This window comes from Coloeus monedula, assembly GCF_965178545.1.
Source record: "Coloeus monedula genome assembly, chromosome: 5".
NCBI classification, from domain to species: Eukaryota; Metazoa; Chordata; class Aves; order Passeriformes; family Corvidae; genus Coloeus; species Coloeus monedula.
In genome coordinates, this window is record NC_138785.1 from 62,908,906 (window position 1) to 62,924,483 (window position 15,578).

Below are 15,578 nucleotides of genomic sequence, written 5' to 3' on the forward strand. Positions count from 1 at the left end.
AGCCAGTTTTACATCATTAGAGCTACATCAGGTGTTGAAAGGTCATAGCTGGCTCCAGATTTTTAGAAGTTTGGCTATTCAGAAAGCCTGGAAGCTCTGCACTGCTTCCAGCTGTAGCTGACATAACAGCAGCTCCCCACCAAGTTCACCACATCTCCCAGCTTGGTGTTCCTGCAAGGGAGCAAACTCAATGCAGTTTCCTATTCTGCAGCATGCACTCAGGATCACTGGCTAACCCACATTTTCTTTACTGGTAGCATTTTATTTTTTTAAGGACAGGTTAGTGATGTAGGGGCAGGGACATTGTTATGAAATAGCCTCCAGGTGGTAAGAGAAGTAGCCCTTACTTGCTTTGTTTAGCCCTCCATGAACGATGGCACTTGCCATCTCTCTGATGGAAGCACAGGAGCCACCCGAGTGAGGCATCCTTCACCTCGCCTGGGGAGGCACAGCCCAGGATCCAGGGGCTTCCTGCAGGCTGCCCCTCAGCAGTGCCGTGGTAGCAGCAGCCAGGCTGCAGGGGCTTAGGCTATTTCTTCTTGGAGACATCATAGGAGAGTCACATTGACCTGACAGGCACAGTCTTGTTCACACAGGAGCACTGAACCATGAAATGCCTCTCAAAACACCCACACATATTTATTCACAGACACTTCACTGTGAAAAAATAAATGCATGTTAACAGTGGATCTTTGACCAGCTTGTAGGCAAAAGGTTCTCTGGTTTATGATGCTGTTAAGTGTGTAGGAAAAATGGAATCTCAACATGAGTTATGCAACTATCATTTCTGCTACCTCAAGTGTGATAAGCCTCATACATTGAGTAGAAGTTTTGTTTGGAGGTGAGCAACCATTGCTACTTGCACAAAGGCATGCAAGAAAAGCACTAACAGCAGTTCTGTTATTTTCACACTATCAAATTTGCCACATAGCTTCACAAACCAGCTGTATTTCTACTGTCAGGGTTACATCACCACAACTGTTGCTGGCTGTCAACACTTAGAGCAAATGGGTTGGAATAGGACAAGGCAGATGGAGACTTGGCATTTCAGGATTGCCTTACCTGCTAGGCTGTAGGTTATTCCAGGGCACATTGTCCTCAGGCTTCTCTGCTAGTGTTATTTTACTTCCTATAAAAAAGCTGAACTACCAAGTGAGCAATTTATTTTAATTTGTATCATATAAAATACCTGAAACACCAAATGAGCGAGGAAGCCTGAGGATGAGGGCACTCTCCAGGCAATAGGAAACATGAATTTGAATTCTTAGCAGAAGGGATTATTCATTAAAAGCTTTCTTTTCCTCTTTTTCTGGGAGCAACCAATTCAGTTCACTGCAGACTGCATTGCGATGTTTCTGCACTGGTTCAGCTCAAAGCCAAAGGAAAAACTGTCTCTTCGAACCAGCTCTGCTGCCAAGTTTCAGACCAAGCTCACCTAAATGGGTTTTTCCAGGGTAGCAGTTCCTTTCCCAGGCAAGCTGAAGGTGACAACATACTGCCTTCAGAATGACAGGCTTCAGGTGGGCTGCTTCCCAAAATGTGACGCCCCACACGCACCCGGCGTGCACCGCATGGGTTGTGCCAACACAACTTACTCCTGCATGGGTGGGATGGAAGGGTGCTTGACACAGTGCGAGTCGGGGGCGTGGAAAGAGCGTCGCGTCTGTCCCGATCACGTCCCTGTCGGAGCAGCTCCGGGGGTGCTGCGGGAACGCGCTCGGACACACCCTGGCACCCCGGAGCTGGTGGGTACTCGCAGCTGCTCACACACACAGAGCCGGACAGCTCCTGCAGCGGCGCCGGGGACACAGAGGCGGGAGGGGCCCTTTGTATGGAGTTCCGAGGGGTTTATTGGGGTCCCTGCTCGAAGGGATCCAGGGACAAAGAACGCAGAACACTGAGGGGTCCGGGGTTTTATCCGGAGCAGCACCGGGGGCGGGCAGAACATCAGGGAGCAATCTTCTGGAGACAAGGGGTGGAGAGGACGTGGGGTGACAGGGCAGTGACCACTGGGGAAGGCGAGGGGTGGAATAAGGGAACCGGGAACCAGTGGGGTATCAAGGAAAGGAGAACTATCTAGAACATGGACTTAAAGGGTTAAAAGGGGGTGGTCTTAGACCTCTGAGGCTGCCCACCACCGGACCTCCACTGTTTTGGGGCTCTGTGGCTCCTTGGTCATTCCTGCGGTGGACTCAACCACTGCAACAGGTGCTCAGTGGTCAAGCAGTGCAGCTGGTAAAACCACTCCAGTGGCACCCCTCTGCTGCAAGGCCTTTCCTGCTGCAGCTTTGTAGTGTGGATAAAGGCAAGAAGCACAAGGGGAGGTGTTTGCTGGCCTGCTTAATCTCATAGCATCCCACTTCCACTGCAGCCCACACCTCCTCCCACCGCATCTGCAACACCATCAGACAAGCAAAAAGTGTCAGGAAATAAGGTTTCTTTACATAGTTTGTGAGAGGGTCAGAAGACAAGGAGAAATACTTCCTTCAGTCTCAGAGAATTCAAGTCCACTTCCCTCACCTTACCTGCAGCATGTTCTGTTCCTGCCATGCCTGGACACTGTCTCAGATCAGTCAGCAGAGAAAACCAGAATGAAGTCAAATACAGCTCAGTTCAAACTGGAGTAGTGGGTACTGGTTCTGTACTAAAGATGAAGATGATGGCAACGAATTACCACTTCAGGCAAATAAGACATAGACCTAAAGGTCTTTGGGAGGAAGTTAATTTGTGTCTCATTTGGGCAAAACTAAGGCAGCTGCGATGTCACAGAATCACAGATTTGTTAAGGTTGGAAAAGACCTCTAAGACTGAATCCAACCATTAGTAAGTACATGTTAGTCAATAGTAAGTACAATTTTTAGTAAATACATTTATTTACTCTGTTTAATAAGACATACTGTATCATGCTATAGTATGCATATGCATACCTATACACTCAACACTTGTGATCTGAGGAGGTTCCTTCTATTGCATGATGTCAACCTGAGAGATAATTTCTCTTGAGTTCCTCCATTCCAAATTTTGAATCATTGAGTCACAGCACTGGAAAGCAGAGGAAGACGCTTACCCATCAATTAATTTCCTTTATTTCACAAGCTTTGAATTCAGAAATTGAACCACGACTAGTAGATCTTGATACGGTAGAGTAAGTAAAAATGCATGTGATTACAAAGGAAAAAATCTGTACAAAAAACTTTAAAAATCCGACAGCAACTTGGATTATCTGTAAGTACCAAAAATCTCATGCAGAAGGAGAGCACTACTGCCCAGGTGGAGAAATCCCTGCAGGGGTGGCAATGGCATTGGTATGTAAAAATTATGGCTCTGTCTAAAATGGAAACAAGAAGGACACAGACTTGGAATGTACCGAGTGGGAACAGACAGGTGCTACAGAGACCATTTGTCATTACGTGTCCCGATGAGTTTCTGTGTCTCGAGAGAAGTGCTTCTTGGGTTTATAATAAATTAAAGATTAAACAGAAGCTGCCTATACTACTCTACTGCTTACTTTCCAGATGGCCATTTTCTTCCTTCATTAGTGCTTTTGGTGGTGTTTCTCAAATACAGACATTAATCTTGGCATTGTGTCTAGTCAATTGTTGGCAATGTGTTCTAAAGGGACTCACTCACAGAATGCAACTTGCATAAATAACTCAGTAACATGCATTAACTACTCTAATACAGCGAAAGGGTGCAAAGGAACCATCATTCAGTTACGAGACAAAGCTAAAACCTGTAGTCACTAAAGGGGCAATGGAAGCACCATGCTTTAAGGTGACTATGGCATGAAAGCACAATTGTGAGGCAAGTAGTTCCAAGCAAACACACCACACTATTATCACCTCTTCCTATACAAAAAAAAAAAAAAAAAAAAAAAAACAAAAAAAAAAACAGACAATTCAGTTTTTATTTCCATTAGTACCAAATAAAACTGTGGGCTCAATAACACAGATATTGAAGGGAATGAACATTATTCCCATGATCCTTCATCCTTGTGTTTCTGTCCATCATCATTTTTCAGCCAAGACTGGTAATATTGGAGCGCCCGCCGGGAGGTGCCACGATGCGGTGGCCAGTACGACGTGGGTTGTTGTCATCAATCTGAGCTCCTGCAACAACAGCAAATGAGAAAACAAAGCTGTGAGAAGGAATAAACCATCAGTACTGAGGTTTTACCTGGCTATGCTTCCTTCACACCACCATCAGCTGGTTTCTCTTGAGCCTGACTGAAGTGCTGAACAGTCCTTCAAGGCACATTTCTGTGCCTAGCTCCAGCTGTCTTCAATGAGAAATGTGGGATTAAATGTTTAGGATCCGACTGATCCTCACCCTACACGGAAAATTGTTTTCCACTGGCTTGAAGAAGAGCCAATGACAACCTACAGACTGGGTTCCCTTTGTGAGATCAGACCTGACAGAAAGTATTACCAACTACAAAAAATACCCCAAAACACGTATGTGTGGAGTGGATTTTTCAAACACACCTCACTGACTTAGAATATGTGTCCCTACTAAGTCCATGGGACAACAGTTCAGTAAATCTGATGTTAGCAATCATAAATCCATGAGAAAATCAGCACTGAGCTGATGTAAACTCACACCCATTTCAAACTGCATTTTAAATACTGAAAGGTTAAGCTTAAGGGGACAGAAAGCTTTCTGACAGGCTAAATATTGTCTGATCACACTCAATTTCCTAAAGGCAATGTAAGACTACCATAAATGTGTAGGGTCATTTAAAATGTTACCTTAGACTCTGGTTCTGCTTAATTTTGTGTTTGCATCATTCAGATAAAATTTGTAGCACTAGATGCCTTGGTAGTACCCAGATCCAGCAGGGCACTGTGAAATTACAGCTTCAGATGCTTATGAAAAACCCCAATTACTGTTTTTTTACTAAGATGTGACATTTCTAAGCACTTCTTTGCTTTGTATAGCTTCATATATATTTGTATATGCTCACCACAGCCATTTTTGTATGGGCAAAAATATACTTCGCCTCATTAGAAGGGTTTTTAAAATATTTGCTCTCCTTGACTTTCTTACACAAGTTTCATTTAGTTTCTAAAGAGAGGATCTGTAAGGGAGGAAAACTCCACCATCAGCTCCCACAAGGGAGAAAATCCAATGACTTTCATAACATCGTATGGATGCATTATTCACCACTGCGGCTGTAGACTTTTGAAGAATAAGGATTTGACACACTTGTAATTGCCTTCAGATGACAAGAATTATTTCCAGCAACCCCAAAGGATGATTTTCCAGTCTGTTTCCTATGTACCGTGGAAAATGTTTTGGGCACCAAGAGCAGAGGATAAGAAATACTCCAATCTGCTTATGAACAACTTCTGCACATGGTTCATGACCATGGACAAGGACAGTTGAAGTTTCCATGTCTAGCAGTTGCTGGTGATGCAGCCTGTGAGATGTCTGAGACTTGTGGGTTGCAAGAGACCCAAGTTCCATCAGCTGTGCACACCACCAAGGGTGGTGGTGGTCACATCAACCAGAGACCTCAGCCAATTGCAATGGGCCAGGTAAATAATACTGAAAGACTGACACAGAGAAAAATTTCAGATTGCAAACATTTTGAATATTTTGCACTATGTAAAATATCCCTAGGGAATGAATGCATAAAAACATGTATTACTTATACGTAAGTATATGCACGTATATGACTATATACAATCCTTTTATATTTGACTAAAGAAGTAATTATAATTTAAATTCATCACCAGTAATCCATACTCATGGCTTTTCATTAGTCAGGCTGACTTACCTGATAAGCTGAAATTGGATTGATGGAGGTTTCTGATTGGTGGGGGCTGGTTTTTGGCAGGGGAGGATTTAGTTGAGGGTGCAGGAGTTGCGTATTTTGGCGTAGCTGGGATTTCATACACAGGCCCATCATACATTCCTCTGGAGACTCCTTGCAGTCCTCCCACCTAAAACAAGAGGACAGTAAAAATCCAGACACTGAATGCTCAGATAATGCTGCCTAATGATAATATAGGCAGAGAGCAGTGAGCACAGAGCTATAGTCTGCACTGGCTGAATTAGCAACACATCTATACTTCATGTAAAAAAGCAAAGTGCAGTTTGTTTTTTATATAAAGGAAATTATAAAGCTTGCTCCCTCCATTTTTATATATATAAAAATTACAAGAGATTTCCTTATCAGGCTTCCTTCACAATCAGAGGGGAGATGTGGGATTCAAAAGAACAGGTCTGACCTGTTTATTTTACATCAGATCAGTCACAATCAGCTCTTCTCTCTCCATTCAGCTGCCGAGTCACACTTGGGTTGTAGCACAACTGCTACCCACTATACCAACTGCAGCAGTTTCTCTCCTACCTGTATTTCCTCTGCTCCTCCCCTTTGTAGATCTCATTCTCTTTATTAGAACTCATTGAAAAGGAGTGGCAATTTTTAAATTACATTTCAAAAGTTTCTACTTCTTGTCATCAACTAGGAAATCAATTATACCCTGGACTGTGACAGGGGACCCATATTACAGTATTTGTCAATAAAGCATCTGTCATTTGGGCTCTGATTTCAGTTTCAGGTATCTAGATTTTTTCCCTGTATGGTTCTTACAAGGAATATTAGAAAAGGCAATAAAAAAAAACTCTACTGGGCTTAAAATCATAGGAATCTAGGAAATAATATTTTAATTAGAACAGTTCCAGTTTTCAGAAAGAACCTGAAGCCACTGAATTGCAAAATGCAAAGCCCATCAAAAAGATCAGAAATCTGTGTCTTACAAGATTATGGTTTCAGAGGAATTTCCCCAACAGGCTAAATGTGCAATTAAAATACTGTGTAGAAAGACACTATGCACAGGGGTTTGATCCAGCTCTCAAAGCAATCAATGCATTTTCCTTGCTTTTGATGACAGGGACATCAGGCTCAGAAGAGCCCTGTCTTGCAGGCTGAGCCAAAACTAATGCCCAGAGGAGAGCAGCTGCCAATCACAGCAATGAATCCATCTTCCAGGGACCCACAAAAGGCACGAATTCATACTGCTGTTCCTGCTCCAGGGATAAGTTTATACTGCCAACCTGTGCCAGTTCAGTTTTGCAGTCCCTTGCTTGACGAGTTTTTTCTATATTCCTCTGTTGTGCACTGACACGTTCATACGGCAGCTGATACAACCATCAATGGGTTTTTCTAAATAATTCCAGCGGATAAAATTTCATAGTGGAAAACAAATGTGGGCATGGATCTGCTGTCCCTCTCGGCAGGCAGCAGAGGGAGCTGCAGGAGCAAAAATATCAGTCCCTTTGTTTGCAGACCTTGCCCAAGTATCAAAGGTCTCCCAAAATCCAGGCCCACTTACAAGACACAGGTTACTTAGCCCAGGTAATTTTGTTCAAACTCCTCCTACAAGACACTCCTCTGTGACACTTGTATCTAAAGTGCTGCTTTCACTATTTTGATGACTTTGTCACTAATTTACGTGGCACTCCCAGGCACTGAAGCCCTTAACAGCAAGTATGAAGAGAGGGCCTGTATCATCTACACGGATAATGTAAAAAAAATGCAACACTAATTGGTATTTTGCAAAAGTTTTGCAGGTGCATTTGCTTTTTACTGTGCCTTTTCTTCTAAGAAGTGCAGGCCCTTCTTCTGCAGCTTGACAGAACTGGTATAATAAATGATGAAAATTAAAAACTATCGACCTGCTCATAGGCTTAATTTCAGCTGCCAGTCTCACAGCCTATGCTATTTGCTTGGCTGAAGAAAAGATAAGGTTCAGTCAATTTTTCTCATTACCTGTGCTTACACAGTGACTTTGTTGCTCAGTGACAAGAAGCAATTTCCAAATAACTCCAGACTGGTACACAGCCAATTGGTTTTCAACAGATAAGCACTGATATAATTCAAAACCAGAGGTGATCCAGTCTTAATCTTCATCATTTCCCAAACTTTTTATTAGACAAAAGAGAAAAGTTTTCTGAGCCATTAATGCTGCTAATACACAGCTCAGCAAATGCACTAACAACAGTTCAGAAATGCCCAATATAATGAAAATCTCTGGCTGACATGCTTTTTTCTCTGCAGTGTAGCAGTTCAGTAGGCAACTTAAAATTCTGTTTTTATTCTGCCTAACCCTCCCTCACAAGAAGCTTGCTCTTTTCCTGAATTTTAACTGAAAGTAAATTCTATCACTATTCCACCTCTCTTCAAAAGCCTTGACATAAGGCATTGCTGGATATGAGGCAATTATGCCAACTGGCAAGTGTATCTTCTACCTGCTGACGCTCACGGTGTTAATACTAATTTAGACAAGTTCACAACTGCAACGAGTTCGGTCGTCATTTTTTGAACAAGTCACATACAGTCCATCTGATATGGACTCATAATAGCACAATAACATTAAAAACATGTGCTGCTGTGCTTCCAAAAGTGTTTGCCTACAAAGAAGATTAAATAGGATCTGACATTACCTTATTCCTGATTTTGATGCGCTGGTAAAGATATTCAGGGAAAGGTTTGCGAGGGATGAAGCGGCCCATTCCCTTATTTACGTGCAGATTTCCATCTTCAAACACAATCTTCCCTTGGCTTATGACCACGAGTGGGGCACCATGGCACTCCATTCCTTCAAAGATGTTGTACTCAATAGCCTGAGGATCAACCAACATATTCACTGCAAGACCTCTTTCAATTAGGAACTTACAATAGGTACACTGGCAGTCATAGTTTTAGACAACTGCCATTAAGATGTGAATAAAATTGTTTTGTATGAAGGAAAAGCAATGCATTTTGATATGAAATTATTTTAAAGGATCTTTCTGATCACATTTTCCTGGATGAGACATTTCATTTCCGTTTTTTATCTTCCATCAAGGATTTCACTTGGTTTTGAAAATTTGCTGTATCTACCCAGAGCATTTAGAAGTATGACAGCCCTAATATGAAGGAAAATTGTGACTCAGCTGCTGGATACCCAGAGGATGTGGTCCCACTGTACATCTGCTGTGACTGTGTAAATGAATTTCAAAGAGGCCAGCACACGTATTTCTGTCTGAAAAGGCCCAGAAAAGCCCAGGAAAGCCTGAATCTAAATGGGAATGACAGGGCAGGTGGTTATTACTTTCTTGAAAACACAGAAAGGTCCCAAGACAGAGAAATAGAAACTGAATTGCCTAAATTTACTTTTTGAAGGTTTCTAAATTATTTTTTCCTTTTTAATATAAAAATGCTATACTGGATTTTCAAAACAACTTTTGGAAGAATTCCCCAATACGAAGGAACAAAGCACTGCACAGTAAGGTAAAAACTTTGAGACAGACAACACATAAGATAAAACCTGTCAGAGTCAAAATGAAAGCAACAGTCAGTCACTGGTACTCTGCACTGAGGGCAGAGAAATATGTGGCAAAGCTCTGGAATTAAACAGAAAATCCCATCCATGAAGCTGATTAGAGCTGTATTATCAAATAATTTAATCATAGTTTAGAATATTGTTAATTTAATCATGCAATTTATAACATCAGGTGCTTTTTCGGTAAGCAAAAAAATGAGCTGGTTTTAAAGTTATCCTCACAGCTTTATTAACCTCAGCTGCAGAGCTGCTGATTCACACCTGTTTATAGATCTGCCACAAGCATGCAAAAATTAAATCATGCAAGGGTATATGCAGAGAGAAAAGAAATCCTTCCTGATCCCAATGCATCCAACACAGGACTTCAATACTCTCATGTCCTGAAACATTTACCTATTTCAGAACAGGAGTAGGCAGTTACCCCACTCTTCTGTATCCTGTGCTATTGGTGTTCACAAGATTTAGGTCAACAGCTGAAAAGCAACAGTGACATTTCTTTTTTCTTGCTGGTTATCATTTTCTCCTTACCGATTTATGGCTTTTGGCTGTTATAGTCTTCACCTTATCAGGGTCCCAAATAACAACATCAGCATCCGATCCTACAGCAATCCGGCCTTTTCTTGGGTACAGATTAAAGATTTTGGCAGCATTGGTGCTGGTGACAGCTACAAACTGGCTCTCATCCATCTTGCCTGTGGCCTAAAAAACGTGATTTGAGCAAAACATGCTTATGAAATGAGGATTTACTATTCAGAGTACTGAAAGGTCAAGGAGATATTGGAAGGCATGGACTTTACAGAAATGGTGATGTTGCATGAAACAGAGATTGTATCACACAGGACTTTATATACGGCTCTTTACTTGGAAGTTTCAAATAAATGAGTGTGTTTCTCTAGGCATTGCAAAGGACAGCCAAGGAAACCTTAGTGCGCATGATACCACCAAGGTGCTCAGCTATCTGAGGTCTCTTTCTCTACACACTGAGGCCTAAGTGTGTTTTGTTACTAGTCCTAGTAATTTCCATTTAAATATTTAAACAATTTTAAAATGGAGAAAGTTATATGAGTGTTATGAGATGAAACAAAAGATCAAGATTCCAACACTTTTGTGAACACTTCTTGCAAATTAAGTCCATTCTATTATTATTATTGTCAGTCCTATACATCTAAGTAATATAACCAATGATAAAGTCCTTGGCTGGAGAAATGTCATCACCAACAGAACTTGGTATACAGTCAGTGATGGTAATTGCAACTGTAAGAACAGCTTTTTAATTTCTCAGTATTTTGGGGTCTTCCCTGGCAATGAGCAAGAACAATGATCTAAAGAACAACAGTGCCAAGCCTTTTAATATTAAATACACACTTATTTCCTGCCTGGTAAAATATAAAGTTTTCAAAGCACAAGCTACTCAGTGGTGCAGGACTGAAAGTTACCACCTGTAAATCTGATGTTGCAGCCCTTCCTGCAGTTCCTTCCACCGAGGGAGAAACAAAAGAAAAATATCAGCAGCTGGCTGTGCTTTGCTTGGTTTGCTGCTTTGCTCCTACATGGCAGGTATCTGAAGCTGCTTCTGTGCTTGGCATCTCAATAGCTGTCCCTGAATAAAGTGTTATGAAATAGAGTCTGGGAGAAGTGCTCATCAGAGCACTGTAAATACTGCCACTTCCCAGTCTGCAATGTGCATAGGAGCACAATGCAGTGAGTGTGTGTGAGTGTGCAGGGTTTGCATGTGGAGACAGACAATAGAGGGAGAATATCATTATCCATTAGAATCCATGGAACCATCAAAAAATTCCTGACTTATACCAGCACTCCACTGCAAAGTATGCCAGTATGAATTACGTGCAACGCTCTCCTTCAGAGCATTTCATCATTTAGCCTCAGGCTCGGCTGCCATCCATTTGTAATTTTTCAAAAACGATGAGACACTTCCCAAATTCAAACAATCCATTCATCACGTTTATATGAGGTCCACTTCAAAACCATTAAATTGCTCCAGATACCACATCTCTCAGAAGCATCCGCTCTGACACAAATGGGAAAATAGAGCAGTGGAGTCTGGGAAGCCTCAGGTCTAATAAAACACAATACTGTTGCAGTGTCAGAAGTGAAACACAGCCCTGAGTTTAAAAAATTGGAAGAGGTTTTTGAAATAAGCAATTCACCTCACAGTAGCATTCTCTCAGGGAATTCTCAGAAATATATAAGAAAGTCACTTAAGCAATGGCCAAGAGTCTCTTGGCTTTCATTATTCAGCCAACACTCCATTTTCTTTCAGTCTATAAAAGTATGTAATTACTTACTACAGCCTTGTCCCAGACAACAGTCATCCTTTCCTCAATTCCATTGACCCCTTCAGGAATCATAGTGAAGTTGTCCTTTCCAATGGCTTTCTGGGCAGTGCTATAGGGGCAATGTCCACTTCCCGTCACCTGCAGGTCCCCACTGTGGAGTTAACACACAGAAGGTTTAGACCAGGCATCACCAAGGTGACCTTGGTCTCAGACAGGCTGTGAATGGACCTTTCAAGCCTACACACCAGAGACACAGGCTGTAAATCATGCCAACAGCCTTTCCACGTTGGCTACAGATCACCGAGAGCAACAATGGCACTGGACACCTCCACTTTCCCCCAGGAGCACCCTGCACTCCTGGATTACAGCCCCCTCCGGTTCCAGGCTGCTTATCAACAGAGATCAGGCAAAAGCCCGCTAACCAGGACAAAGGATTACTGCAGGATTAAGGAAATGATCAGAAGCTTGTATGAAATATCTGCCACTCTAAAGATAAATTAATTCACAACCACTTTAAAAAATAATGGCAAATTTCACAACGCAAAGTCATGACCTTCAGACATGTTCCCCTGTGTTCATTTCTCTCCTGCACATGTATCTTTCTTACAAAACTTACATAAATACTTCTCATCTGACCTTCCAAAACAGAACCAAGAAAACAAAAAAAAGAAACTTTTTTATCCGGTAGCTTTCTAATTAAACAACAAAAGGCATAGTGCAAGTCAAACACATGCTTTGGATTTATCTGACTTAAGGGTTTTACACAGAAAAAGGCACAGAGAAAAATGCAAAAAGAGCTACCATTTAATAATGCTTTTATTTAAGAAGTTGGGTTTTTCAGCCTAGAGAATTTTTTTTTTTTTTGCAGAGAGCAGAACTGGATCACAGCTGCTCCCAGGAATAAGGAGGAAGAACATAATCAATATGCAGAATCTTGCAAAAATAGAAAGACAAAAAAGAAGGTTCTCCAATATCCACAGGAAATGTGATATTTTTAGCTCTTGATTAAGCTTACAGGAGGCAAGCACATTAGAACTCACTATAATTTCTCTTCCATCACTCCACAGAGGTGATGTCCCCAAGAGCCTGTCATCCTTTCCTTTAACCAATAATGTAAATTCCAGCTCTGAAACAACTGAATGATTCTGGTCCACAAATCTAGATCCAGAAAGCTAACAAATAGCCAAGTACAGAAGAAAAAAGTGTCACACATGAATAATTCTAATGCCATTTTTTGGGCTGCCACCCCTAATGACTGCTGACAGAGAAGAGTTCTTGGCCTCTTTTCTGGTTCTTCACCATGCTCACAAGCCATCCATCCAGTTTTTAGCAGAAGTCAAACCCACGAACTCAGTACAGAAAAGGCCGCTATGCTTTAGCTACTCCTGATTATTAATAACTGCCTGGTGTTACTCCAAAGGATTAAGCCAATTTCATCAGTTAAACATTCATTTATTTTAATATAACAATAAAGTCAGAAGGTTGCAATGCCATTTCTTCCTTTTTGATGCTCTTCTCATCAGCAAAGCTTCCTGTGGCCTCTCTCTTTCTGCTCTCTGATTGATATAACCATGAAAACCTGACTGTCACAGCCAGGCCCTGTATCACTGCCCACTTCCCAGAGGTTATGCTGTGCTTCTAACACCACACTACTGATTTCTGCACCCGAAAGATAAGAAAGACTTGCTTTCTTAACTCCATATTCCCTCTCCTCTGACATTAATGACATTATTGACGTGAACTGCACTCCCCAGTCAAATCAACAGAAGATTTCTGAAACTGGAGTGTGTCGCTTGAGAGCTGCCCATCACCTCCTGGGTAACCCCATGGGCACTCCTACTGTCTGGACACGCTCTACTGTCAAATGGTGGATAAGCATCACATCAACTAAAAAATGAGAGACAGGAAGGGATCATCATGAACTAAATGCCAGATCAATACCTTATCATCTTATTCTTCCCCTTAAACAAGGCTTTCATGGCAAGTTGCATCTTCTGTGTAGCACCAAGATCTCACATTTCTGATTCACAAGAGATGGCACATCACAGCTGGACTAATGCAGCAGCACACCATGGAAGACCAAAGCTAACTCAGGTTCATGGCCCACAGATGACACGAGGACCAAATCTCATGAGGCAAATTCAATCTGCAAATCCCATGAGACATGATGGGGTTTTACGCATTCAGCTTTCCAGTGGAAAATCAACACTTTCTGTGGAAAAGGGCACAAGCAGTATGTGGCATGCTTGTAGAGGAAGGATGTTGTAAGGATTTCTTAATGAATGTAAAATATTGGCATCCAAATCAGCTGTGCAATAGAAATGTGAAATACTGTCTTCACCATCAAACTTGCATAAAATTCCGCACAAATGCAGGGCAGACTGATAAAATATACAGTTCTTTTTTTAGTTTCACAGTATAGATTTAAAGTATTAAAACTGAAAGCAGGCTAAGCTGCTGTCATTTAAGATCTTTAAGCCATTAGGAAAAAAAAGCCATTTTTGCATGCTTGGAGAATAATGAAAACTTCTGAAAGTCCTCAGTTTGTCTTTCAGATGTTAGTTTTAAAAAGTCATTATTTGGATTTCAATTCTAAAAATGTTCTTGCTATTTTAGCTAATCTGCTTTGACCCACATGCCATTATTTTGGGACTCTCTTCTAGAAAGCATATATGGCCACTCTAACAGAGTAAAGAGCCAAACATTTGGATACACATTTACATGTGCTGGCTAACAGCCTTACCCTCACACAGTGAGCTTCACCCTTTACAGTGCTGATAGTGATGAATCAGACCAAGAAAGTAATTTTTTCTGGGTCCTTGTTTGGAACAAAAAGCTCATTTATGGAAAAACATTTTTGCCATCAGACTGCCAGAAGAGAACAAGCTGCTGTGTATTCTTACCAGAGCCACATGTAAGTCAGAGCTCAACTGCAGCATCTTTAGAGCAGTTGAGCTAAAGCATGGGTGGGCTCTGGTGGGCTGCACAGCCTGACCCACCACGTGCAAGGGGAGATGTGGCACTGACTGATGGCATCTTCCTGTCACATGTGTGTGCCCACCCACCTCCCAGGCAGCTGCTCTAAAGATGGTCACTTTCAAGGTTCAAATTCCACTGCTCTGTCTAGAGCACTGGAAACCCCAGAAAGGGGAGGCAGCAGGTGAGGTGGTGCCACCACAGGAAGGTAAATAAGGATTTGAATGGTAAGTTGAGCTCCTCACTCCAGCCCTAGCAATCTATCCTGGTGGGGCTTCAGCTGTGAATTTCTGTATCATTTCAGAGCAGACGGTCTTTTGCTTAAGCTGAAGAAGACCCACAGTTGGCTACAAGCAGGAAATACTTTCAGACATGGGTTTACAGTCTGGGTTTCTGGCAAGGCATTGCTGATATCTTCTTTTCTATATGAGAAAGAACCTTCTTCCTCTGCTGTTCACATTCCTTTCACCTATCTAGTGATTAAAGTCTCCCTGCCAACCTGAAGGCAGTCAGCTCACATCCCTGGCCTGTCAAGTGATGGCCTTCAGTCTCCAGCTGTCTCCACCCAAGTCCCTGACACTGTCCTTTGTGATCCACTCTGAGCTCTTTCTCCTGACATACCTGCTCTGCATGTACCACTTATCTTTGCCGTCTTCCAGCTGGAGGACCCTGGAGCCCATAAAGACACAAGGCAAGCTAAAAATAACAAGGCTGCAAGAACTGGACACAAGTAAACATGTACAATTTTGGTCCCTCCCAGATGGAAGGCAAACTACCAAGTCAGAAGTTTTCAATATGCAGGAGATAAACTGATGGAACTCTGCTACAACCACAAGTTAGTTTAGGACAAGCCAATTTTCAGAAGAACTCACAGTTGAGAGCCCTGCACCAGCTTTGACATAAATTGCCCCAAGAAATTGCTCTTGTTTCTAGGTATCTCTGTATTCAGGAACAGCCCTCATTTCAGGAGCTG

At 42.0% G+C, this 15,578-nt stretch overlaps 1 protein-coding gene across 2 annotated transcripts in view; it reads right to left on the bottom strand.

The window, feature by feature from the left end:
- Positions 1–4,017: 4,017 nt before the first annotated feature.
- The window catches only part of CRMP1 (collapsin response mediator protein 1), a gene marked incomplete at both ends in the record, with an annotated part of 49,191 nt that continues 37,630 nt past the window's right edge, over positions 4,018–15,578 (bottom strand). For both annotated transcript variants that reach the window (XM_082281288.1, XM_082281289.1), the window contains 5 exons: positions 4,018–4,109; positions 5,780–5,945; positions 8,452–8,631; positions 9,861–10,031; positions 11,639–11,780. In XM_082281288.1, the coding sequence (XP_082137414.1) occupies positions 4,018–4,109; positions 5,780–5,945; positions 8,452–8,631; positions 9,861–10,031; positions 11,639–11,780 (751 nt within the window). The remainder of the gene's footprint in view (positions 4,110–5,779; positions 5,946–8,451; positions 8,632–9,860; positions 10,032–11,638; positions 11,781–15,578) is intronic.